The 25,654-nt window shown below is 43.0% G+C and overlaps 3 protein-coding genes across 4 annotated transcripts in view; 1 reads left to right on the plus strand and 2 right to left on the minus strand.

Annotated features, from left to right (window-relative positions):
- LOC129863617 (early estrogen-induced gene 1 protein-like) overlaps positions 1 to 20,376 on the minus strand; it is an 83,691-nt gene extending 63,315 nt beyond the window's left edge. For both annotated transcript variants that reach the window (XM_055935730.1, XM_055935728.1), the window contains exons 1-2: positions 20,270 to 20,376; positions 19,365 to 19,722 (exon numbers count right to left, since the gene is read on the minus strand). In XM_055935730.1, the coding sequence (XP_055791705.1) occupies positions 19,365 to 19,510 (146 nt within the window). In that variant the 5' untranslated portion in view covers positions 19,511 to 19,722; positions 20,270 to 20,376. The remainder of the gene's footprint in view (positions 1 to 19,364; positions 19,723 to 20,269) is intronic.
- A 621-nt stretch (positions 20,377 to 20,997) lies between these two features.
- LOC129863619 (nuclear apoptosis-inducing factor 1-like) lies at positions 20,998 to 23,810 on the minus strand. The gene is made up of 3 exons (XM_055935733.1): positions 23,227 to 23,810; positions 22,946 to 22,993; positions 20,998 to 22,702 (listed from the first exon to the last, which is right to left on the minus strand). The coding sequence occupies exons 1-3, from the start codon at positions 23,669 to 23,671 to the stop codon at positions 22,236 to 22,238; spliced, it is 960 nt and encodes a 319-aa protein (XP_055791708.1). The 5' UTR covers positions 23,672 to 23,810; the 3' UTR covers positions 20,998 to 22,235.
- The window catches only part of LOC129863618 (calcium-binding mitochondrial carrier protein SCaMC-2-like), a 32,700-nt gene continuing 30,823 nt past the window's right edge, over positions 23,778 to 25,654 (plus strand). The window contains exon 1 of the mRNA XM_055935732.1: positions 23,778 to 25,159. Within this exon, the coding sequence (XP_055791707.1) occupies positions 24,797 to 25,159 (363 nt within the window). The 5' untranslated portion in view covers positions 23,778 to 24,796. The remainder of the gene's footprint in view (positions 25,160 to 25,654) is intronic.

The following is a 25,654-nucleotide window of genomic DNA, read 5'->3' on the forward strand; positions in this document are numbered from 1 at the left end:
CTTCGTAGGCAGAGTCCATATCCCTCTCCTCTAACAGTTAAAAAACTTGACTGTGTCAGTTTGACAGACCCATAGAGAACAAACTTAGACACCGCTTAAACAACGATTAGAAAACGCTTTACAAATGCTTTGACAATGTTTAACAAACACTTAGACAATGCTTTGTGTTACATAACACATACATACAGTATACAGACATTCCTAGAGCGTAAATGCTAGAGACTACCCACTGAGCACACCATGTCATTTTAATGTGAATAATTAGGTAATATTTGGTTGATATGTTGATCAATGAGATTACAACCTATTTTCACCCACTCAAATTCTGAATGTGTTACCACGATGCTTTCAACCATCTAAAAGCACAACCCAGTTCCAACGTAAAACCAATATCTGATTTTTTGGTTTAGTTGTGCTATCACTGCACTTTCAACCATTTAAAAGCACAACAAAGTTCAAATGAAAATGCAGCGGCAGATCTTTTGTTTATTTATACAACAACTTCATGTGTTATCACTGTGGTTCATCTAGCACAGCCAAATGACCCAGATTGCAATTGAGATTATTAGAGAACGTCGTACAAGTGATCAATACCGTTCGAGATTCTGCGCAGATTATTATAGGAATTATGAAGATCTCCATAGCCCTACAACCTTTCAAATAAAATAAAATGTTATTTGTCACAGGTGCCGAATACAACAGGTGTAGACCTTACTGTCAAATGCTTACTTACAAGCCCTTAACCAACCACACAGTTCAATAAATAAACTATAGTAAAAAATTCAATAGAAAATAAAAAGTAACACAATAAAATAACAATAACGAGGCTATATACAGGAGGTACTGGTACGATTGTTCAGCAGTCTTATGGCTAGAGGGTAGAAGCTGTTAATGCGTACCAACACACGGGTGTGATCATTCTAGTGGTCCCTGCAGTGTACGCTCAAACTGGTGTGATTAGAACACTTATTTAGAACGTCCAGTTTCAATTGACACCACAGTCAGCGTTCGAGCTGGCCACACTGTTTTTTTCCCGGAAACATTTTGCACAAACACAGTCCTTACAAAGTTATGTCCTGAATGTGACCAGTTTATTTGTGGATGCAATGTTCAGACATTCACAGAAGTAGCGACACCATAACACAATCATCCAAACTGGAAAATATAGGCTACATTAGTCCTATGGCTGAGGAAAGATTGACCTAACACAAGCGGTCATATTTAGCTAACTCTAGGCTGACAGAAACAATAATATGAATTAGCTAATAGAAAAGACTATTTACAATTTATCACATCGCCATTGATCGAAATAATTGAGGTTTTTTTTAACAAAAATCAGACAATGGGTAGTTTGTGCATGCAGCCATGTTTGTTTTTTGGGGTCAACCAGAGATAAGAAGAGGAGACAAGATGAGTTTGGTCTGTTTGCAGTATGCGTGTTGAAGGGGGTGTGTTGTCTACCATCATCCACTTCCCTTTATTCACTTCCGTAAGTTTACTCGAAAGATGAGTGAACCACCCCTCACCTCATTTTGTTATAACATCTTTGATCGGACAGATGTTTACGTGACACCCAGAATGCATTGCTATAATTTCAACAAACATGGCACCACACACTGGAAAATAGCTTAGCATTAGCGCATCATAATCAGTACAACCTTTAAAAACCATATTTTACACACATCATACAGTATGTGTCCATTACAATCTGTGCAAGAATCAGAATGCATGATACAGGAAATAAGGCACTTACTTTGATTGGAATGCACACATGTCCACAGTTATTATTTGTAAGCAAAACAACAATGAAGGCAATGCGAGCACCAGCCAGAACATGTGCCAGGGAGGAAAAGTTTGTGCTAGACTGTGCAAATGTCTGCATACTTGATCTGGGGAAACACTGGGAAGGTGCTTGTGCTGTCATTGAAGAGAGAAGTTTTTCCAGTTTGGTAAAGCCTCAAACATAAATTGTCCACAACAGTGAAATGGGCAACTTCTATGTGAATTAATGAGGAGGTGGAACACATCTCATTTCAAACTGTTGTTAGAAAAAAAAAACTTGTTCGAAAATAATTTAAAATTGGCAAGTTGAAATATAACCTATAGATAATTAGCAGGCAGCATGTGTCTCGGTTTGAGGGCACCGCGGGTTAACTGTCCTGTTGCGTAACAATCACATTTTGTAACAGTGAATGCATTCTGACATCACACGCATAAAAAAAACTCACGCTGGGGCGACCGTTAGAGATATTTGGAACTCACATGTTGAAAAGGTTAATAGGCTATTTACTGTATTACAAAAGTGATATTGAATTGTGTTTGGTTGTCGACGTAACCAAATATCAACATTTGAGGGAGTCTGCTTCTTCTGCTTGGTTAGTTCCATCTGTGCCAATGAGTGTGGCTTTAATTCCAGTTTGTCAACAAATTCATAATTTATATGTTGAATTCACATCTCCATTTCAACCCAAAAAACTAAGTTAAAGAATAGGCCTAAATCAAATCAAACTTTAAATGCACTTTAAATACAGTTTGATTTGGTTTAGTCATATTCTTTCATTTTGATAGAGATGTGAATCCAACATATGTTTTATTAACTTATAGATTCCATTTGCATTGTCTATGTTTAGTTGAATCCTGGGTTGAATTGAAACAATAGCTGTCCATGACTTCCCAAATGGTATTTAGGCCTAAATTGCATCATTGATGATGTATGATTGATAAAGTATGGTTACATTTCATTTGCTCTGTTAAACCTGCCATTTGGAATGACTTCAATAGCAACAGCCCACTGGGGGAAAAAATGGTTGAATCAACGTTGTTTCCATGTCATTTTAACAACCAAAAAATCTATGTGATGACATTGAATCAACGTGGATAATTGTATTTGCAAAAAGTCATCAACGTATGGCAATTTTGTCTTTTTTTTCATTGCAATTTTAACCTAAATCCAATGACGTGTTGACATTTTTTGTTGAATTCACGTTAGTTGACAACTCAACCAAATGAAAATCAGAACTAGACGTTGATGTTTGTGCCCAGTGGGAATTCATCTATTAAGTGGAGATTTCTCAAAAATCATTCTCACGATAGCACATTGGTAAGAGGCAGTGGCAAATATCAAAGCTGGCTTGGTTAGAACCCTGGATGGGAGACCAGAGGGATAGCTGTAGATAGATCAACTCTCCAGTAGGAGGTGCTGTAGATAGATCAACTCTCCAGTAGGAGGTGCTGTAGATAGATCAACTCTCCAGTAGGAGGTGCTGTAGATAGATCAACTCTCCAGTAGGAGGTGCTGTAGATAGATCAACTCTCCAGTAGGAGGTGCTGTAGATAGATCAACTCTCCAGTAGGAGGTGCTGTAGATAGATCAACTCTCCAGTAGGAGGTGCTGTAGATAGATCAACTCTCCAGTAGGAGGTGCTGTAGATAGATCAACTCTCCAGTAGGAGGTGCTGTAGATAGATCAACTCTCCAGTAGGAGGTGCTGTAGATAGATCAACTCTCCAGTAGGAGGTGCTGTAGATAGATCAACTCTCCAGTAGGAGGTGCTGTAGATAGATCAACTCTCCAGTAGGAGGTGCTGTAGATAGATCAACTCTCCAGTAGGAGGTGCTGTAGACAGATCAACTCTCCAGTAGGAGGTGCTGTAGATAGATCAACTCTCCAGTAGGAGGTGCTGTAGATAGATCAACTCTCCAGTAGGAGGTGCTGTAGATAGATCAACTCTCCAGTAGAAGATGCTGACCAGCCTTTTGTTGATTTTCCTATAGTGCATATTACATTGAAGATCTGACGTTGTTTCAAGGTACAAATTCAACGTATTTTAAACGGTTTGTCTATGTTGAAAATTGGTTACCATGATGACATAATCCCGTGGTTGAAATTTCACCTTCAAAACATTTTTTTTTACGTTTATACATTTTTTCTAATCCAATGTATTTTACACATAGATTCAACGTCACAATACGTTGACAAATTACGTTGAAACAATGTTGATTTAACCAGTTTGTTCCCAGTGGGTAAATACCTCCAGTGTAGCTTCAGTAGGCTGAATGAAAAAAAAGAGAGCTGATAGCTTGGCACTTCCTAAGTGAATGGGAGTGTGTGTTTATGCAGTCAAGAGAAAGGAGTAGACAGGGAGAGGTATAACAGAGCAGTAAAGGGAAAGAGCGAGGCCAGCCTTGTGGAATTCTCCAAGTCATCATATCGACAGACACAAAAAAAACACAAACACTGCACATTCCCACACACAGAGACTGGACATTCCCACATGTAGACATTCCCACCTTCCTACTGCAACGGGACACAGACTGGACAGTGGTGCTGGTTGACCACCTCACCCCTTCACCTCTGACCTTTGAACCGAACCGTGATTGAGTGAAGCCAGCAGAGCGCAGACAAAGGCCCTGTCCAGTAACAACACCTAGTTCCTTTTCCCTAAAAACTTAATGTAGACTTTTTAGGTATAAGCACTACAGCAAACTTTCCACCTAGCTTAGCCAAGGGCAAGGTGGATCTACTGTAATACCAAATTGATTAGTTACCAGACCTAGTTGTTGGTCTGACTTCTAGGCTGAAGTTTCTGGCTGTAGGCTTTTGGGCTTAAAGCCCCTAGTCCTATTCCTTTCAGACATACATGAAGTGCCTCAGGGGGAGAGGGTAGGGGTAGTTTCTGGAAGGGGCAATAACTCTGAGGAGGAATGAGGGCTGAGGCAGAGCAGCTGGGAGACAACAGGGAACCTCCAATACCTCAGAACCTGAGAAGTCCCCGACTAAACAACAGAACAGACAGGAAGAAGCCATGAAGCCATGTTGACTCAGCTAATATAGGCCTAAAGGCAAAGGACGGCAGGGAAGCACACAATAACTCCTCACATTCTGAGAGAATGGGTTCACATAGGAGTGGAGGGAATCAAATGTGGTTGCCATAAGGTTGCTCTGAGGGAAACACTGAGTTTTTGTGATACGTTTTTGTGTGCGCTAAGAGTGTGCTGTTGTGTATGTGTTACTGTTGTGTGTGTGAGCGTATAGGGGAATGACTGTGTGTTTGAAGCGATTGGTCATTCTTCATCTCCACCCTCTCTCTCACTGCCGGTGGCTTCGTTTCACCTACTTCTTAGTTGAACACTACTAGATTGAGTTCTCCTCTCCACCACTCCAACTTTATCAGTCTTTCCCTTTCTTCTGCCCCTCCCAAAAGGCCAATGCTGCTTCCTTCAGCACTCATGGAGAGAGAAAAGCAGAGAAGAGAGAGCAAGAGAGAAGTGGAGAAGAAAGTCTGTGGACATAACTGAGCTTTCATATTGCAAACCATGGCACATAGGGTATGGATCCCCATCAGCAATGAGCAATGGTGAGATCATGATGAGGTAATCAACTTGCTTGACAATCATAGTAGCCTCAGAATCACAGACTCAAACATACACACACGCACACACCTGTTCCACTAAAACACACTTTAGCTTCTTTAGTGCACTAGGGTAGAGCTGGGACGATAAACCCGAAAATGATCGACACCGACCATACCGATCACTTATCGCCGGCATTTTGCTGATATCATTCATTATGATAAGTAGCCTAAACGAGAGTTTGAAATTAAATACTTTTGCTAATATGGGTGATTGTTAATGGGACAATTGATGGCTACAACCATAAACTACTAGAAGTTTAAAGGAGAATTTAAAAAACGGGTGTACATTAATGATAAGCGTATCATTCTATTTATTGTTATCGCATCAAATCAGGCAATTTATCGCAATATGAATGTTGGTCTATGTCGCCCAGCTCTACAATCTTGCTTAATAAATAGCCTGCCACCGCACACTACCCTACTAGCATATATGGTTCCTTGGAAGTCGAGGGTATGTGCTTTTTTATGTTTCCCTTTGGTTCTGGAAATGAAGCCATACTGTTTCCTGACTGTAGCCCTTTCCTGCAGTCAATGACCAAAGGCGGCCTTATGGCTGAAACGTTATTCATATCTTTCATAATTAATGAAGATGAATTAAAAAGAAATGACAAAAATCCGATGTTTCTATGTAAATCAGTTTTTTATATTTCAGTCTTCTGTGATGTATATAAAGTGTAATATTGGGATGCAAACTCAAAATTGAACACATTACAACTCTATACCTGACATGGTACAGGTGTCTTCTTCTTTTTTGAGCCCATAACCATGTGTGTGAGGTGTAGACTTTTGTTTCAAAGTAGATTTGTTTAAGACTACCAAGAATCACTCTGTGTGGCCCTGAATTAGCCCACTGCAGTAAAAGGTTCAACTTGAAAACGTTTTTAAAAAATGTTCTGGGAACAGAAGAATTTTTTTGTCACCAAAGCCCCATATACTACCCACCACTGCGACCTGTACGCTCTCGTTGGCTGGCCCTCGCTTCATACTCGTCGCCAAACCCACTGGCTCCAGGTCATCTACAAGACCCTGCTAGGTAAAGTCCCCCCTTATCTCAGCTCGCTGGTCACCATAGCAGCACCCACCTGTAGCACGCGCTCCAGCAGGTATATATCTCTGGTCACCCCCAAAACCAATTCATCCTTTGGCCGCCTCTCCTTCTAGTTCTCTGCTGCCAATGACTGGAACGAACTACAAAAATCTCTGAAACTGGAAACACTTATCTCCCTCACTAGCTTTAAGCACCAGCTGTCAGAGCAGCTTACAGATTACTGCACCTGTACATAGCCCATCTATAATTTAGCCCAAACAACTACCTCTTTCCCTACTGTATTTATTTATTTTGCTCCTTTGCACCCCATTATTTATATCTCTACTTTGCACATTCTTCCACTGCAAATCACCCATTCCAGTGTTTTACTTGCTATATTGTATTTACTTATCCCTTATCTCACCTCACTTGCTCACATTGTATATAGACTTATTTTTCTACTGTATTATTGACTGTATGTTTGTTTTACTCCATGTGTAACTCTGTGTTGTTGTATGTGTCGAACTGCTTTGCTTTATCTTGGCCAGGTCGCAATTGTAAATGAGAACGTGTTCTCATTTTGCCTACCTGGTTAAATAATGGTGAAATAAAAATAAATAAAAATAAACTGAAGGCATTAGCAGAATATTTTTTAATGCCACACAAGCAACTGAAATAAGTGGCTACTCTGACAAACTGAGATCAATAAAAACAACCTGGTCTTGAATGCAAACAATAGCCCAGGCCAATGAAGAGACACGCAGATTGTTAGAAAGAAATATATATTATAGGCTACAGTAGGCTACTAAATAAACATTCCAGTGGCACTGACTCACCCAATGATGAAGATCAAGCCTAGGCTACTCCCCGGAATAATAATGAAGACATTAAAAATGCACTTGAAGAATTTCAAGAGTGTGCAAAGCTGTCATCAAGGCAAAGGGTGGCCACTTTGAAGAATCTCAAATATAAAATATATTTTGATTTGTTTAACACTTTTTGGGTTACTACATGATTCCATATGTGTTATTTCATAGGACTGATGTCTCCACTATTATTCTACAATGTAGAAAATAGTACAAAATAGAGAAAAACCCTTGAATCCAAAAACTTTTGACTGGTCGTGTTAATTTAACACAATCTGAACTATTCTTTCTTGGATGGGATGCCAGTTATATGACGAGGGAAAATCTAAGAAAAAAACACAGATTTGGAACATTTCTTTTCAGTCAAGCTGGAAAAAGCTAAACGTTCAGCTGAAACACATTTCCTGTGAGAGTGGAGGAAAGGGTCAGAGAGTGAAAGAAAGAGAAACACACAGAGAGGGGAAAGACCTAGAAAGAACGGGAGGGAGGTAGAGGAGATTTCAGGCCCGGGGGGTGACACTGACAATGCACAGGTGTCTCCATGGTAACTTATCCCCGTTGAACAAAACATATCACCAAGCACGCTGGGGAACAACAAACATGACCAACTCCAAAACAAATAACAGGTCATTTTTTCCTCTTGTGCACAAACTTCTTACAACTTTCAACTTTTTACAACAACGTAATAATAATGTAAGTAAACAATGCCACTGACACGTATTTAACAACTTTTATGGTAAACGTCCAATGTTTCACCAGGGTGACAATTTTCAACCCTGTGAGAGAGAGAGAAAGAGCGAGAGAGCCCTTCCCATAGGAACAGCAGGAGAGAGCCAGCTAAAGGGTAACACAGAGTGCGGTGACCTTGGCACAGTAAATGTCGGGAACAAAGTGTGACATAACAGCAGAGCTAACAGCAGAGCCAGGGGCTAACATTAACTCCCCCAACGCTAAATACTGTAACTCCCCTGCCACTCCAGTGGTTTTCGGCCACCCTCAAAACATTAATGAAGGTGCCAGCCAGCGGGTATTGTCGTTTGTTTTGCTTTCTGAATTTGATGATCGGTGCCATGATACCCTCATTATATGGAGTCTGGAAACAGTCGAGCGTAACACTGAGACAATCATTCACAATGAAAAGATGAATTAAAACAGTTTTAAGTTCAATCAGTCCCTCCACTCTGCCCATAGAAGAGAAATAATGTTTCAGACAAGTTTCCTTCATATCCAGATGCCCTGTCCTACTCAATAACTTTAAGCTGAATTCAATCAATTGACACTGTGCTGGATTGGCTACTGATGCACCACCAAGCATCATGTATGCACTATGCATAGGAGAAACAGACAGGGGCATAATTTTATGTTATTATGTGAATCAAAAGTCACGGTACACAGGCAATGTTTGCAGTGTAGTTTCAGCATAAGATATACATTATATTCACAAAAGCATTTGACTTTATTTAAAACACATAAAAAATGACACTGAGCTAGTGTCTTCCTTCTATTGCCTGTACTGTTGTGAGAGCCAGAGAACAAGAGAAAGAGAGCAAGAGAGCAGTGACTTGGAAAACAAAAACCTGTCTGTTAGTGTCTGCAGTATCAGTTTTCCCATCTCATTATTTCTCCCTCCATACTTGTCGCTATCCCTCATCTCTGTCCCTGAATACTGACTGGCAATGGTCTGGAACATTCATGACATAACTCCCAGCCTACCCCTTGTTCTCTCACACACACACACACACAATTGTTGAGACCAAGGATTGACTCAGTAGGATATATGGGTGCAATGGGACTGCCAGTGCCTGGTACAAGGAGATTGAGCCAATTCTACCACGGGACTTGACAAACAGCAGTGCCCACTGTCTTGCTCACACACACAGTTCTGGAAAAAGCCATTGAAGCAGACAAATAAATTGAAATAGACACTGACTCACGAACATGCTCCTCACAGACTATTAAAAGCAACAGGCTCAAGATAGAAATCGCAATACAAGCCATGGGCGGCAGGTAGCCTAGTGGTTCGAGCGTTGGGCCAGTACCTGAAAGGTTGCTAGATTGAATCCCCGAGCTGACAAGGTAAAAATCGGCCGTTCTGCCCCTGAACAAGGCAGTTAACCCACTGTTCCTAGTAGAGGTCGACCGATTATGATTTTTCAACGCCGATACCGATACCGATTATTGGAGGACCAAAAAAAAAACGATACCGATTAATCGGCCGATTGTTTTTAAAAATTTGTAATAATGACAATTACAACAATACTGAATGAACACTTATTTTAACTTAATATAATACATCAATAAAATCAATTTACTTTCAAATAAATAATGAAACATGTTCAATTTGGTTTAAATAATGCAAAAACAAAGTGTTGGAGAAGAAAGTAAAAGTGCAATATGTGCCATGTAAGAAAGCTAACGTTTAAGTTCCTTGCTCAACATGAGAACATATGAAAGCTGGTGGTTCCTTTTAACACGAGTCTTCAATATTCCCAGGTAAGAAGTTTTAGGTTGTAACTATTAGAGGAATTATAGGACTATTTCTCTCTATACGATTTGTATTTCATATACCTTTGACTATTGGATGTTCTTATAGGCACTTTAGTATTGCCAGTGTAACAGTATAGCTTCCGTCCCTCTCCTCTCTCCTACCTGGGCTCGAACCAGGAACACATCGACAACAGCCACCCTCGAAGCAGTGTTACCCATGCAGAGCAAGGGGAACAACTACTCCAAGTCTCAGAGCGAGTGACGTTTTAAACGCTATTAGCGCGCACCCCGCTAACTAGCTAGCCATTTCACATCGAAACAGATACGGAACAGATTGAACTGTTCCGTATTTTATCTAACGGATGGCATCCCTAAGTCTAAATATTGCTGTTACATTGTACAACGTTCAATGTTATGTCATAATTATGTACAATTCTGGCAAATTAATTACGGCCTTTGTTAGGAATAAATGGACTTCACACAGTTCGCAATGAGCCAGGCGGCCCAAACTGCTGCATATACCCTGACTGCTTGCACGGAACGCAAGAGAAGTGACAATTTCCCTGTTATAAGAAATTCATGTTAGCAGGCACTATTAACTAAATATGCAGGTTTAAAAATATATACTTGTGTATTGTTTTTAAAGAAAGGCATTGATGTTTATGGTTAGGTACATTGGTGCAACGACAGTGCTTTTTTCGCAAATGCGCTTGTTAAATCATTACCCGTTTGTCGAAGTAGGCTGTGATTCAATGAGAAATTAACAGGCACCGCATCGATTATATGCAACGCAAGACACGCTAGATAAACTAGTAATATCATCAACCATGTGTAGTTAACTAGTGATTATGTTAAGATTGATTGTTTTTTATAAGATAAGTTTAATGCTAGCTAGAAACGTACCTTGGCTTCTTGCTGCCCTCGCATAACAGGTAGTCAGCCTGCCACGTAGACTCCTCGTGGAGTGCAATGTAAGGCAGGTGGTTGCGAAGAGCTGCTGGCAAAACGCACGAAAGCGCTGTTTGAATGAATGCTTACGAGCATGCTGCTGCCTACCACCGCTCAGTCAGACTGCTCTATCAAATCATAGACTTAATTATAACAAAATAACACAGAAATACGAGCCTTAGGTCATTAATATGGTCGAATCCGGAAACTATCATCTCAAAAACAAAACGTTTATTCTTTCAGTGAAATACGGAACCGTTCCGTATTTATCTAAGGGTGGCATCCATAAGTCTAAATATTCCTGTTACATTGCACAACCTTCAATATTATGTCATAATAAAATTCTGGCAAATTAGTTCGCAACTGTCACGTTCGTCGTAAGGAGGAGACCAAGGCACAGCGTGATAAGAATACATTCTTCTTTAATAAAACGAAGAACACTAAACAAACTATCAAAATAACAAAACGAACGTGAACGCTATAAGACACGAGTGCTGACATGCAACTACACATAGACAATAACCCACAAACCAAAATGGAAAATGGCAACCTAAATAGGATCCCAAATCAGAGACAACGATAAACAGCTGCCTCTGATTGGGAACCAATTCAGGCCACCATAGACCTACATATGCCTAGACTACACACAGACACACAAAAACCCTAGACAATACAAAACAATCAGACCCACCCTCGTCACACCCTGACCTGACCAAAATAATACAGAAAACATAGAATACTAAGGTCAGGGCGTGACAGTATCCCCCCAAAGGTGCGGACTCCCGACCGCAAACCTGAACTTATAGAGGAGGGTCCGGGTGAGCATCTACCCTCGGTGGCGGCTCTGGTTCTGGAAGCCGCCCCCCTTCTTTACACTGAGTCCGCTCTTGTAGCACTGACCCGTGGATCATTGCCGGAGTTTCTGGACTGCGGATCCTTGCCGTAGGCCCTGGGCTGGGGACCGTCGTTGGAGGTTCCGGTCTGTGAACTGTCGCCGGGCGCTCTGGACTGGGTACTGTCGCCGGACGCTCTGGACTGGGTACTGTCGCTGGACGCTCTGGACTGGGTACTGTCACCGGACGCTCTGGACTGCCGAGGCGCACCGTAGGCCTGGTGCATGGTGCCGGAACTGGTGGTACCGGGCTGAGGACACGCACCTCAGGGTGAGTGCGAGGAGCAGGAACAGGGAGTACTGGACCCTGGAGGCGCACTGGAGGCCTGGTGCGTGGTGCCGGAACTGGTGGTACCGGGCTGAGGACACGCACCTCAGGGCGAGTGCGGGGAGGAAGAACAGGACGTACTGGACTCTGGAGGCGCACTGGATGCCTGGTGCCGGAACTGGTGGTACCGGGCTGGGGACACGCACCTCAGGGCGAGTGCGGGGAGGAAGAACAGGACGTACTGGACTCTGGAGGCGCACTGGAGGCCTGGTGCGTGGTGTTGGAACTGGTGGTACCGGGCTGAGGACACGCACTTCAGTGCGAGTGCGGGGAGGAGGAACAGGATACACTGGACTGTGGAGACGCATTGGAGATCCAGAACGTAGAGCTGGCTCAATATGTCCTGGCTGGATGCCCATTCTAGCCCGGCAAATGCGAGGAGCTGGAATAGAGCGCACCGGGCTAAGAATGCGAACTGGAGACACCGTGCGCATCTCTGCATAACACGGTGCCTGACCAGTTACACGCTCCCCACGGTAAGCACGAGGAGTTGGCTCAGGTCTCCTACCTGACTCAGCCAATCTCCTCGTGTGCCCCCCCCCAAAAAAATATTGGGGCTGCCTCTCGGGCCTCCGTGCTAGCCGTGTACCTTCATATCGTTGCCGTTCCTCTATTCTCCGGTATTTTTCCTCGTAGTATCGCCGTTCCGCTTTCACTGCCTCTAACTCCTCCTTAGGACGGCGATACTCCCCGGCTGTGTCCAGGGTCCTGCTCCATCTAATATCTCCTCCCAGGTCCATTTCCCCATTAAGCGCTGTTCCTCCTTTTCACGCTGCTTGGTCCTGTTATGGTGGGTTATTCTGTCACGTTCGTTGTAAGGAGGAGACCAAGGCGCAGCGTGATAAGAATACATTCTTCTTTAATAAAACGAAGAACACTAAACAAACTATCAAAAAAACAAAACGAACGTGAACGCTATAAGATACAAGTGCTGACATGCAACTACACATAGACAATAACCCACAAACCAAACTGGAAAATGGCAACCTAAATAGGATCCCCAATCAGAGACAACGATAAACAGCTGCCTCTGATTGGGAACCAATTCAGGCCACCATAGACCTACATATGCCTAGACTACACACAGACACCTAGACATACAAACATCCTAGACAATACAAAACAATCATACCCACCCTCGTCACACCCTGACCTGACCAAAATAATACAGAAAACATAGAATACTAAGGTCAGGGCGTGACAGCAACGAGCCAGGCGGCCCAAACTGTTGCATATACCCTGACTCTGCGTGCAATGAACGCAGGAGAAGTGACACAATTTCACCTGGTTTATATTGCCTGCTAACCTGGATTTCTTTTAGCTAAATATGCAGGTTTAAAAATATGTACTTCTGTGTATTGATTTCAAAAAAGGCATTGATGTTTATGGTTAGGTACAGTCGTGCAACGATTGTGCTTTTTCGGAAATACGCGTTTGTTAAATCATCCCCCGTTTGGCGAAGTTGGCTGTCTTCACACAGTTCGCAACAAGCCAGGCGGCCCAAACTGCTGCATATACCCTGACTCTGTTGCAAGAGAAGTGACACAATTTTCCTAGTTAAAAGAAATTCATGTTAGCAGGCATTATTAACTAAATATGCAGGTTTAAAAATAAAAACTTGTGTAGTGATTTTAAGAAAGGCATTGATCTTTATGGTTAGGTACACTTTGGAGTAACGACAGTCCTGTTTTGCGAATGCGCACCGCATCGATTATATGCAACGCAGGACACGCTAGATAAACTAGTAATATCATCAACCATGTGTAGTTAACTAGTGATTATGATTGAATTATTGTTTTTTATAAGATAAGTTGAATGCTATATAGCAACTTCTTACTGCATTCGCGTAACAGGCAGGCTCCTCGTGGAGTGCAATGGTGGTGGTTAGGTGCAGGTGGTTAGAGCGTTGGACTAGTTAACCGTAAGGTTGCAAGATTGAATCCCCGAGCTGACAAGGTAAAAATATGTCGTTCTGCCGCTGAACAAGGCAGTTAACCCACCGTTCCTAGGCCGTCATTGAAAATAAGAATGTGTTCTTAACTGACTTACCCAGTTAAATAAAGGTGTAAAAAAAAAATATGAAATCGTCCCTAATTAATCAGCCATTACGATTAATCGGTCAACCTCTAGTTCCTAGGCCGTCATTGTAAATAAGAATTTGTTCTTAACTGACTTGCCTAGTTAAATCATAAAAAGACTTGCATTATTTGAGAAAAACACATTGTGTGGATTATATTGTCATATTTTCCACCTTCAAATCTTTTCAAATATACACACTTAATCAGATGGTGCAGTGGGCCACACATGCACAACACACATGCAGTCATTGACAACACCTCTGGATTGGAGGATACAAACATTTACAGCTATACCCATGATAAACAACCAAGTTTGAGAAGTGTGTTTGAGTTCCAAGTTCCTGTGGAATATGCATGGCTGTGTTTAACAATGACTGCTGCATACGCCTGATAGGTCAATATAGCTCTGCTCACTGACCCCCCAGTATTCAAACTAGAAAACGGATACACCAGACAAGACGGTGTGCTCCTCTTTCAGAGGACATTGCAGTTCTCTACTGTAACTGTTATTCTCATTATTCCCCGTATTCAAAACCCCAGCCACCACACTGGGCTACAACAGGACAGCCAATGGACACATGTCTGTGTGTCAGAGAACTTAAAAGGTTAGGCTAAACCAGTGGTTGCCAACCAGTAAGACGCCTGGGGGTACTTGGCCTATCCACAGGGGGTACTTGAGAAGACCCATAGGCTTACTGGAAAAATGCACATGAGGGGGCACTTCAGGGGTTCTCTTGATAGAGCAAAATTCAGTTGGTGGTACAGTAAGAAAAAAGGTTGGGAACCACTGAGCTACACACACTAGGTCGGTAGTAGTGGCATACGGTGAAACAGCTGTCTAGTACTCAGAGTCCACCTGACCTTCGTTACTATTGTCAACAAATCCTTTGTTTTACTTTGCAGAGTCCATAGAGCCAAGGATGTCAATAATTGTCACGCCCTGGCCTTAGTTTTCGTGACAAAATTACCCACCAGACAAGGACCAAGCAGCGTGGTAAGCAGCAGCAGGAGCAACCTACACAGGATTTATGGCAATGGGAGCAGAGTCTGGACTATACTACGTGGGAGGAGATCGACAGGTGGGCGATCGACCCAGGGAGAATGCCGGAGCCCGCCTGGGATTCTCTGGAGCAGTGTGAGGAGGGATACCGGCGAATGGAGGCAGCACGACGACGCGGTAGGAAGCCTGTGAGTCAGCCCAAAAAAATTCTTGGGGGGGGGGCTAAAGGGGAGTGTGGCAAAGTCAGGTAGGAGGCCTGCGCCAACTCCCTATGCTTACCGTGGAGTGCGAGAGTACGGGCAGACACCGTGTTATGCGGTAGAGCGCATGGTGTCTCCTGTACGTGTGCATAGCCCGGTGCGGGTTATTCCACCTCCCCGCACTGGCAGGGCCAGAGCCTTCCGCCAGACAGGATCAGCCAAAGCCTTCCGCCAGACAGGATCAGCCAGAGCCGTCCGCCAGACAGGATCAGCCAGAGCCGTCCGCCAGACAGGATCAGCCAGAGCCGTCCGCCAGACAGGATCAGCCAGAGCCGTCCGCCAGACAGGATCAGCCAGAGCCGTCCGCCAGACAGGACCAGCCAGAGCCGTCCGCCAGCCATGACCAGCCAGAGCCGTCCGCCAGCCATGACCAGCCAGAGCCGTCCGCCAGCCATGACCAGCCAGAGCCGTCCGCCAGCCATGACCAGCCAGAGCCGTCCGCCAGCCATGACCAGCCAGAGCCGTCCGCCAGCCATGACCAGCCAGAGCCGTCCGCCAGCCATGACCAGCCAGAGCCGTCCGCCAGCCATGACCAGCCAGAGCCGTCAGCCAGCCATGATCTGCCAGAGCCGCCAGCCAGCCATGATCTGCCAGAGCCGCCAGCCAGCCAGGATCTGCCAGAGCCGCCAGCCAGCCAGGATCTGCCAGAGCCGTCAGCCAGCCAGGATCTGCCAGAGCCGCCAGCCAGCCAGGATCTGCCAGGGCCGCCAGTCAGCCAGGATCTGCCAGAGCCACCAAAGCGGGTATTAACTATGGTGGAGTGGGGGCCACGTCCCGCACCCGAGCCGCCGCCGTAGGAAGGCCCACCCGGACCCTCCCCTTCTGTGTCAGGTTTTGCGGCCGGAGTCCGCACCTTTGGGGGGGGGGGTACTGTCACGCCCTGGCCTTAGTTATCTTTATTTTCTGTAATATTTTGGTTAGGTCAGGGTGTGACAGGGGGGGATGTTTGTGTATTTGTCTCGTCTTGGGTGGTTGTATGGTATAGGGGGTTTTGGGTAGAGTGTATGGGTTTGTGTTGAGTGTAGGTGTCTAGGTATGTCTATGGTTGCCTGAATGGTTCTCAATCAGAGACAGCTGTCATTCATTGTCTCTGATTGGGAGCCATATTTAAGGCAGCCATAGGCATTAGGCTATTGTGGGTAATTGTCTATGTCTAACGTTAGTAGCTTGTGTGCACTTTCTTTTGTAGCTTCACGTTCGTGGTTTATTGTTTTTTGTATTAGTTTGTATAGTGTTCGTTTCGTCTTCGTGTCTAATAAAAGAAGATGTATTCATATCACTCTGCGTTTTGGTCCGATCCATGCTCCTCCTCAGATGAGGAGGAGAACGAACGTGACAATAATGACACTAAGACTTCTACAACTACTAATACATCATACTTTGACTTATGTATCTACTGTATACGTACGTGGTGGTTAGGTGCTTTGACAAATTTACAGTTTGCACCCAAACTAGAAATCTGGTTGGTTGGTTTGCAGAGCTGACAATCCAAGAGGTTCAACGTTAGGTCAGAGTCCTTTGATTCAGCGTTGCCTTGTCGACATTACAGCAATGTCTCGTCAAAGTTGCCAACTCAGTCTCTTCCAGAGTTGAAACACAAATCAACGTCTCTTTTTCAATTCAGGCCCTTTCATACAAGCAACATATGCACGAGAATGAGAGATGTAACAACAACAACCCTTGTAACACAGTCCCTGGGGATGGCAATAATGTTGGCCAGCACTGTAGGATCTAGCCATATATCTAATCCACTATTTCAAACCCTACACCTTGACAATATGAAATGAAGTGCTTTGACGACAGAGTTCTCTCCATTAAGCAAGGCAAAGGCAACCCAGCCAACTACGGCTAATTTACAGCCACGTCAAACAGTGCAGCCAGAAAAAAAACAAAGTAGCAGCATTTGCATTTGTTTAAGCTGTTTTCTAGTGACATTTATTTCAATACATCCATAACGATGAGCTAATGAGGCGCGATTTAGCCTGGCATGGAAAATGTGCTCGCTCGTCAGGACACTGTTGTTCAGAGGAGCTAGCCAACAACACAGCTAACACAATCACTTCAAGCAGAAGCTGGAAAGACTGCAAACTAGCTGTACTTCGTTTCGTTTGACCTTTTTTCAAATGACATTTCTTTGTATATATCAGTAAAAATGATGCGTTCATTACTATGGGACAACTGAAAATCGAATTTGAATATTGAAACAATGTTGCAAATGTCGGAGAGACAGACAGTAAGGTTTATAGAAATCTCTGCTGCTGAAAACTAAATGTTAGTCTAAAAGAAATGTGAGATAATTTCTAGATGCTTTTTATAGTGGAGATCAAGTTTATAAATTTCCTGGCTGGGCTGATGAGACAGTGGATTGCGCAGTCAGATGGAACAGAGTAAATATGCATTTTAACGCCATAGATTTAGCTGGTGGTAACTTGTGGAACAGACACCGGCTGGAATGCAGTTTTAATCAATCAGCATTCAGGATTAGAACCACCCGTTGTATAAATCTGCATAATACCCTGACAGATCTCCCTCTCTCTCTCTGCAGAGGCTAACTAGACCCTGGTGTCTTAATCAAAGACAGTAATTCCAGGGAGAGAGTGGATGAGATCATTACCCAAAACATGACGAGAGGGGGAAGGAGAAAAACAACTGTAGCAGAGAACTAGGGCTGTAGCCTAGTGTACATAGACTAGGGCTAGTCCTGCGCTAACGTGAAGGGTTAGAGTAAGTGGACTAGTGCAGGAATATAGTAAAAGGATGCTACACACTGGTGGGTGGGGGGGGGGGTTGCTGCTGATAATTTTTGGTAGACGGTGGGACGGGGTACCACTTAACAGACCGCTACTATAGATCGATTAACATGTAGGCCACCCTGTCTGGCGGACATACAGCTCTAGGAGGATTACAACTGTTATGAGAAGGACTGTTTTGCTTTGGAGTACTACTTGCTTTGGAGTACTACATCCATGGATTTCCACATTTCCCCCATGCCTGAACATATCCCCCATGCTGAGATATAAACACACAATTACAAATGGAGACTCCCAGATGGTGTAAGATGAGTGTAGGAATGCAATTAATTGAAATGAACCAAGCCTATGAAGGATAACTGTCTACAAAAGCACTTGTTTCCACCTTGTCGGTCTACATTTGATATTTAACTCAAAACAATTTATAAGGAAAATAATTGCTTGGAAAGGTCACTGCCATCTGCCAACCTCGAGCGCTGAGTGTGACAGGGAAACGATAGGAGCACTCACACACAATCACAGCAAGTGGCTGTTCCACTGGATGTCATAAGGTGAATGCACCAATTTGTAAGTCGCTCTGGATAAGAGCGTCTGCTAAATGACTTAAATGTAATGTAAATGTAAGCAATTTGACGCAATACAAATTAAACATCTGTGCCATTTACCTACCTGCAAGTAGGCCTACTTATACATAAATGTACATATACAAAAATGTAATTGTTGCCAAAAAGGATAATATGGAGATATCCCTATATCATTCCATTAAACAAACTGCTAAAATTATTATTTGGTGTCTGCGCACAGATTTTTTTTTTTTTTTTTTAAACAGGCAGAGTGACAAATCTGCAAAAAGCAACAAATATAATGCACAAAACCTAAACATAAAATTGTTATTACGTTTGTTGCAACTTTTGGCAGGGATCCAAGTAGCCAATTCACCTATTATTCTCGAGATCCTATTATTCTCTTAAAGAAACATATATTATGCTTAGAAAACTGACCTTGCTTATTATAGCTACCTAATAATCCTCTGTTTACAATACTAATAGGTGTGCGCCACTTGTCATCTATTGTGTAGGCCTACTCAGGCTAATCCTTCTTGTGCCCTACATTGATAAAACTCTTGTGCCAACCTACATGGATCAAATCAAGCTTTCAGGACATTCAGGCAATAGCCTAGCCTGGGTGCCAGCCTGTTCCTGCTTTCTTGTAACCCCCTTACAGAATTGTCATGTAAAACAGACTGGTAGCCAGGCTAGCAATAGCCTACCCTACCCCATGTAAAAAATGCATTGACATGATAATTGTTTTTTACCTGGATGATGAGACGGCAAAGTCCCCACCGTCCAACAATCGGATCTTGCAGAAAAGTACCACGTTGACAAACGGCACGGCTGTGAGCTCCTCCAATGTAAAATGGATTTGAAACTTAAACCTCTTCTTTTTCATTAAAAACGCCATTGAGACGGTTGAACTGGTGAACTGAAATATGTCAATAATTGATAGGTTTATGCAGCAGACATATTCCTAAATTTAACCTTTGGGATTGACCAACAAAAAGTATAGGAAATGAAACAAAGTTTTTTTTTTTTGTAAATCGTTTTCAATCAGGAGCTTGGAAGTCCTTGATTGTGTTGGCTCAGTATCTCTGATGACCCAGTGTTGATTTGGACCTGGAGCAGGGGAAAAAATACAATAATAGGTGCTTTATTACGATCATATATGCTGGAGATGATTACAAACACATCTCATATGTTATCCCCAACTTATCTCACATAGGTAATAAGCCTTTCATTAAATATCTATAACAAACTTATTTACGGTATTCAATTTGGCCAACTCTAAAGAAAATATTTTGAAGGCATACCCTACACAGAATAAATGCTTTGTAAAGATTTGGCTTTTCTTTACACCGTGTTGGTTATGGGATTAAGAAATTACAATAAACTACACCATTCCCCAAACAATTTAATGCACACATTTATTCGCTAATCGGTGATTTCCAGGAGTCAGCATCCGTCAACAATAACAATGAAAGGTAGTTCGTTCGTCCCATGATCCAATTCGACTCTTCTGCATACATTTTACCAAGTATTTCTTGTCAACCCTCCACGCAAACACAATCGCATTTCACCCACAGGCCGACATTAATTCACCAAGGTGATACACAACACAAGCACAACTCGAAGGCAGTGAAATTATGTCAAAGAAGTAGTTTACCTCATGTTCAACGAAGACAACAGGACATCTCCTCAGGCCAATAAAAGGACATTCACACTTTACTTTGAATCAGGGTGGGCTGGTATTGTCCCTCCTCTCTTCCAAACAGAGCTGCTAAGCACCGCCTATTGGCTTAGAGAAGCGTGTAGGTTACGTTTTGCATTATGTTTAATAAGTCACCTGACTTGATACAGTCTTTACATATATAAACATCTTAAACATTAGAATCAATTTATTTTATCCAGCCAAAAGTGATATAATTTTCTGTTCATTAATACACCTCAATCAACATGTTAGGCTAATTTGATTAAAAAAACGACATAGGAAAATTGCGTTCCTCTATAGATCTACTCTCAACATATGACTATTATGTGAAAACATCAACGTAGGTTTATTTGTAGACCTGAGAAATCACTAAAATAAGTCTACACGCTGTAATGTCAAATTGTGATTTAAATCTTAACATATACCGCCATCTGCTGGTAATTGTAACATTGACGTTGCATCCCCAGATTCGTATTGCATTAAAGCACACATTTTACAGTAAGTGGTATCAGCATCAACTACCTGTATTTTCCCATCAGATCCCCAATATTTCAGTTAATGAAATAGTTAAACAATTCAAAACACTACAGAGATGAATGGGTCAGATTCAGTCCTACAAATGCAATAACATAAACATAGAGAAAAGGTTGAAAAAGACTAAAGTAAAGACGAATATTTCATGGTATCATTTAAACAAAGTTTATTTTTGTTGCTATGATTTTTTAAATATTTGATATCACTTGGAAAAATAAACAATTCTGCACAGATACAAAATCGTGATGCAATTCTGGCCCATTGTCTGTAAAGAAAAATGGCTTCCATTCCAATTTCATATAAGGAATAACAACTGAAATAATAGAACAGCTCTGCCTGGGTCAATTTAGTTCTTCTAAGAAGAATATGTTTTTGAAGATTTTATATACTCTTTTTAGTAAGTATGGCTATGGTCAATTATACCAATCAATAGTGGAAAATGTGACTTCATTTTACAACCATTACAGCAACTTATTTCTATCTAGATATGTAGTATGTCTATCTAGAACTACAACCCTAAACCTCTGTGCATGCTCATTCTAAGGGAACTCATTGCAGTTATCTTTCTCTCAAAGTTCTCATATTTCATACAAGCATGAGCAAGCTCACAAACACATTTCATACACACACTCTCTCACACACACTCTCTCACACACACACTCTCACACACACACTCTCTCTCTCTGACACACACTCTCTCTCTGACACACACTCTCTCTCTGACACACACTCTCTCTCTGACACACACTCTCTCTCTGACACACACTCTCTCTCTGACACACACTCTCTCTCTGACACACACTCTCTCTCTGACACACACTCTCTCTCTCTGACACACACTCTCTCTCTCTGACACACACTCTCTCTCTCTGACACACACTCTCTCTCTCTGACACACACTCTCTCTCTCTGACACACACTCTCTCTCTCTGACACACACTCTCTCTCTCTGACACACACTCTCTCTCTCTGACACACACTCTCTCTCTCTGACACACACTCTCTCTCTCTGACACACACTCTCTCTCTCTGACACACACTCTCTCTCTCTGACACACACTCTCTCTCTCTGACACACACTCTCTCTCTCTGACACACACTCTCTCTCTCTGACACACACTCTCTCTCTCTGACACACACTCTCTCTCTCTGACACACACTCTCTCTCTCTGACACACACTCTCTCTCTCTGACACACACTCTCTCTCTCTGACACACACTCTCTCTCTCTGACACACACACTCTCTCTCTGACACACACACTCTCTCTCTGACACACACACTCTCTCTCTGACACACACTCTCTCTCTGACACACACTCTCTCTCTGACACACACACACACACATTGTTCATTCTCGGCTGGCTGTGGCAACGGGATCTTGGGCCTCTATTGCGAGCCCTCTGCAGGAGTCCCCGAGTTGTTGGAGTTGTCAGTCCCGCTCTGCAGGAACTTCTTCAGGTCTTTGAGAGCCGGCCTCATCATCTGAACCAGGGCCAGCAAGGCTGCATGGGTGCCCTCCAGGGCCTGGGCCTGCCTCTCCTGGGCGTAGGCCTGCGCCTCCTGGGACCTACGGATCATCTGAATTAATTGGTTCTGGCCCTCCAGATGCTGAGCGATCTGCCTCACGTGCACATTGGTGACCCGCTGTTCCTGAAGGAGCCGTGCCGAGTTGAGTGCAATGCGGCTCTTCAGCTCCTGGGGCTTGGCCTGGCTGGGCGGTTGGGTCGAAGACACTGCCGTCAGCATTTCCACTGGATGCGACTCCATGGCGGTCACCACGGTGGGTGTGGCCTCGGTGGTGGTGCAGTACTCCACCATGCCGCCTTCCTCCAGGGTGTGGTACGTGGTCTCAGCTGGTGGGAAAAAGACAGCTTGTTAGAAAAGGATTCTTCACTCCTGGTCCCAGAGAGCTACAGGCTGTGTAAGATTTTTCTCCAGCCTAGCACTAACACTTCTGATTCTACTATTAAAATTAAGACCTTGATTAGCTGCATCATATGTGTTAGTGCTGGGCTGTAAGAAAAGCCTGTTCACCTTGCGACTGCCTCCATAACAATTTACAGAACCAGACACTTCAAACCGAAAAAACGACTTACCATCTAGGGATTTCGTCTCCTCGCATGATGCTGAAGCTGTCTGAAGGCCTACAAATATCAGAAACAGTGTTTTGAATGGGTTAAGCAATGTATTAAAAGCGAATGTTTTCCCTTTCATTTGGGGTGGCAACCTGAATAAATGGTTATTGTGACATAAATAAATAACGTTATCATCTTCATACTAGTAATGTGGGAAATTTGAGCTTTGAAAAACTGGAATTTGCTCTAGCTCTTCTTGCCAAAGTCATTGCAGCCTGGTTAGAAACGTATGAAAAGCATACTTTCCGTGAGTGTCACGGTGGTGACTGAGCTCATAGTAACAGGTAAAGTTATCTCAGCATTTGGGTCTCCAGCAGGTAAACTGATGATAGTCGCCTCTCCCAAGAGGTTACAAATACGCTGCTGCATAGCAGTGAGGATAACGGAAACCGGAGTGCAGTCGGTAGTGGTCTCCTCAATTGCCGCCCTCGCCTGTGCCACTTTGCGCCTCACCTCGGTCTTCATATCTGACCACTTCTTCTTGACCTCGGCCAATTCTCTTGGGGAGGTTGTTACAGCGTTCACCTTCTTCAGGATTTCTATCCATGCGTTATTCTTTGCTATGTGAGTGACTCCCGCATTGAAGTGGTTAACGAGTATGTGCTTTTGTTTCTCAATTTCCTCCACAATAATTTCGACCTCTCTCTCCGAAAAATTCATTTTTCTCTTTTTGCCATTCGATGCCATATTTGCATAAATTGCTGTTTCTTTTAAATAATTGTGCGTATTGTACGTAAAATAGTAGGATTTACTCAATTGATCTGTGCAACGTAATGGCTTCCAGAATCGGCTTCTTCTTCCTACAAACAACGCTTACCTTCGTTGTGGTTAGAACTCCGCCCAACCAACTGTGGTTGGTTACATTCCTCCAGTTTTGCCTGCTGCGGTTGGCTAAACTAAATGCCAATTGTTTATCCCAATTAAAGTAATTATCTCGCTCCATGTAGTAAAAAACAACAACAAATTGACAAAATGTCAACATTGCATCAATATGAATGTAGGCTGTGTTGTAATGTGGATGTTTTTCATGAGATTCGTTTTTTTTTCATTTATGGATTCATTTTAACCGGTTTCGTTCTGGGTTTTACAAATTTACATCAACGATGGTGATTGGCTACTGGACCTATCCATCATGCACATTCCAACACCCTCCCTATTCACTGTTCATTCTTCACTAGTCATTTCCTGGCAGGAACCCTAGGTTGAAAATGCTAAGTAGGCAGGAAGAGCCCTTTACGGCACCGGCTTTTTTTTTGTGGTATCACTTATCAATCCAACTGCCAAGTCAAACGGGAGGAATTCACCGGCTATAGCCAAGAAAGGGCTGTGGACATCTTCAATACCAGTAGAAGGTATCACTGAAGTGACTTTCGTGGCACATTACAGCAAAAACTTGTTGAAATTTACAGTATATTGACTAAGTTACATTGTAACGAGGCTCAGCATCCACCTCATCACTTCTCAGCTGGCAGACGTAGCTAAAATAGCTAACGTTAGCTAGCTAGCTATTATACCGGTTGCTAGTAAGCCAACCGAGTTAGCAGAGAATTAAAGAAGTCAACCGTTATGGGCTAAACCTGGATAACGGTGGAATAAGATGGTTACATTGCAAGGTTTACATTTGACTGTTTTGTCTGCACTACTTTTAGTAGTCCTTCTGAACAATTTAGTTAGAACGCACGTGACGTGGTGGCTAAAATAGACTTGTCCATTTTTGGCAGCTAGCCAAGCTACCCCAATTCACATTAAATTTAGATATAGTAAAATATCGGCTATCGATTTTAATAGTTTGATAATATTGGTTCCACCCGTATGATGCACAAGCAAGGGTCGTTCGTGTCCCCCTTGCTCAGCGTGGTCTTCTGTCAATGCCAAGCAGATGAGGCGCACCGGGGATCTGACCCAGGTGGCGGGGTCGAGGATACTGGGGGTCCATCCTTCCCATCCCCACCTCCAGCTCGGGAGCGGCCGTTGTCAGGAGAGAAAACAGGTTCCTGTGATGACTCCTGTGAGCCATCGTATCCATGCGAACTTTGTGGTGGACCCGAGCAGGACCACAGACTGAAAGTGCTGTTTCAAGTCCTGGACGTGAATGGTGATGGGGGCATCTGCGTCAACGACCTGTCCATTGGGCTCAAGAAACTGGGGGTTCATCGCACAGAACTCGAGCTTATGGTAAGTGTATCGTTTTAATACAGTGCCTTTGGAAAGTATTCAGACCCTTAACATTATTCAGTTTGTTAGTTAGCCTTATTTTAAAATGTATTAAAACAATTTTCTTAAACCTACATAACATACCTCATAATGAAAGCAAAACAGGTTTCGATTTTTTTGCAAGTTTATTATAAATGAGAAACATAAATACCTTATTTACAGAAGTATTCAGACCATTTGCTATGAGATTCGAAATTGAGCTCAGGTGCATCCTGTTTCCATTGATCATCGTTGAGATCCTTGAGTCCACCTGTGGTAAATTCAATTGATTGGACATTATTTGGAAAGGCACACTCCTGTCTATATAAGTTCCCATAGGTCAAGCCATGAGGTCGAAGAAATTGTCCGTAGAGCTCAGAATTGTGTCGAGGCACAGATCTGGGGAAGGGTACCAAAACATTTCTGCAGCATTGAAGGTCCCCAAGAACACAGTGGCCTCCATCATTCTTAAATGGA

Source organism: Salvelinus fontinalis, chromosome 10 (assembly GCF_029448725.1).
Source record: "Salvelinus fontinalis isolate EN_2023a chromosome 10, ASM2944872v1, whole genome shotgun sequence".
Lineage (NCBI taxonomy): Eukaryota > Metazoa > Chordata > Actinopteri > Salmoniformes > Salmonidae > Salvelinus > Salvelinus fontinalis.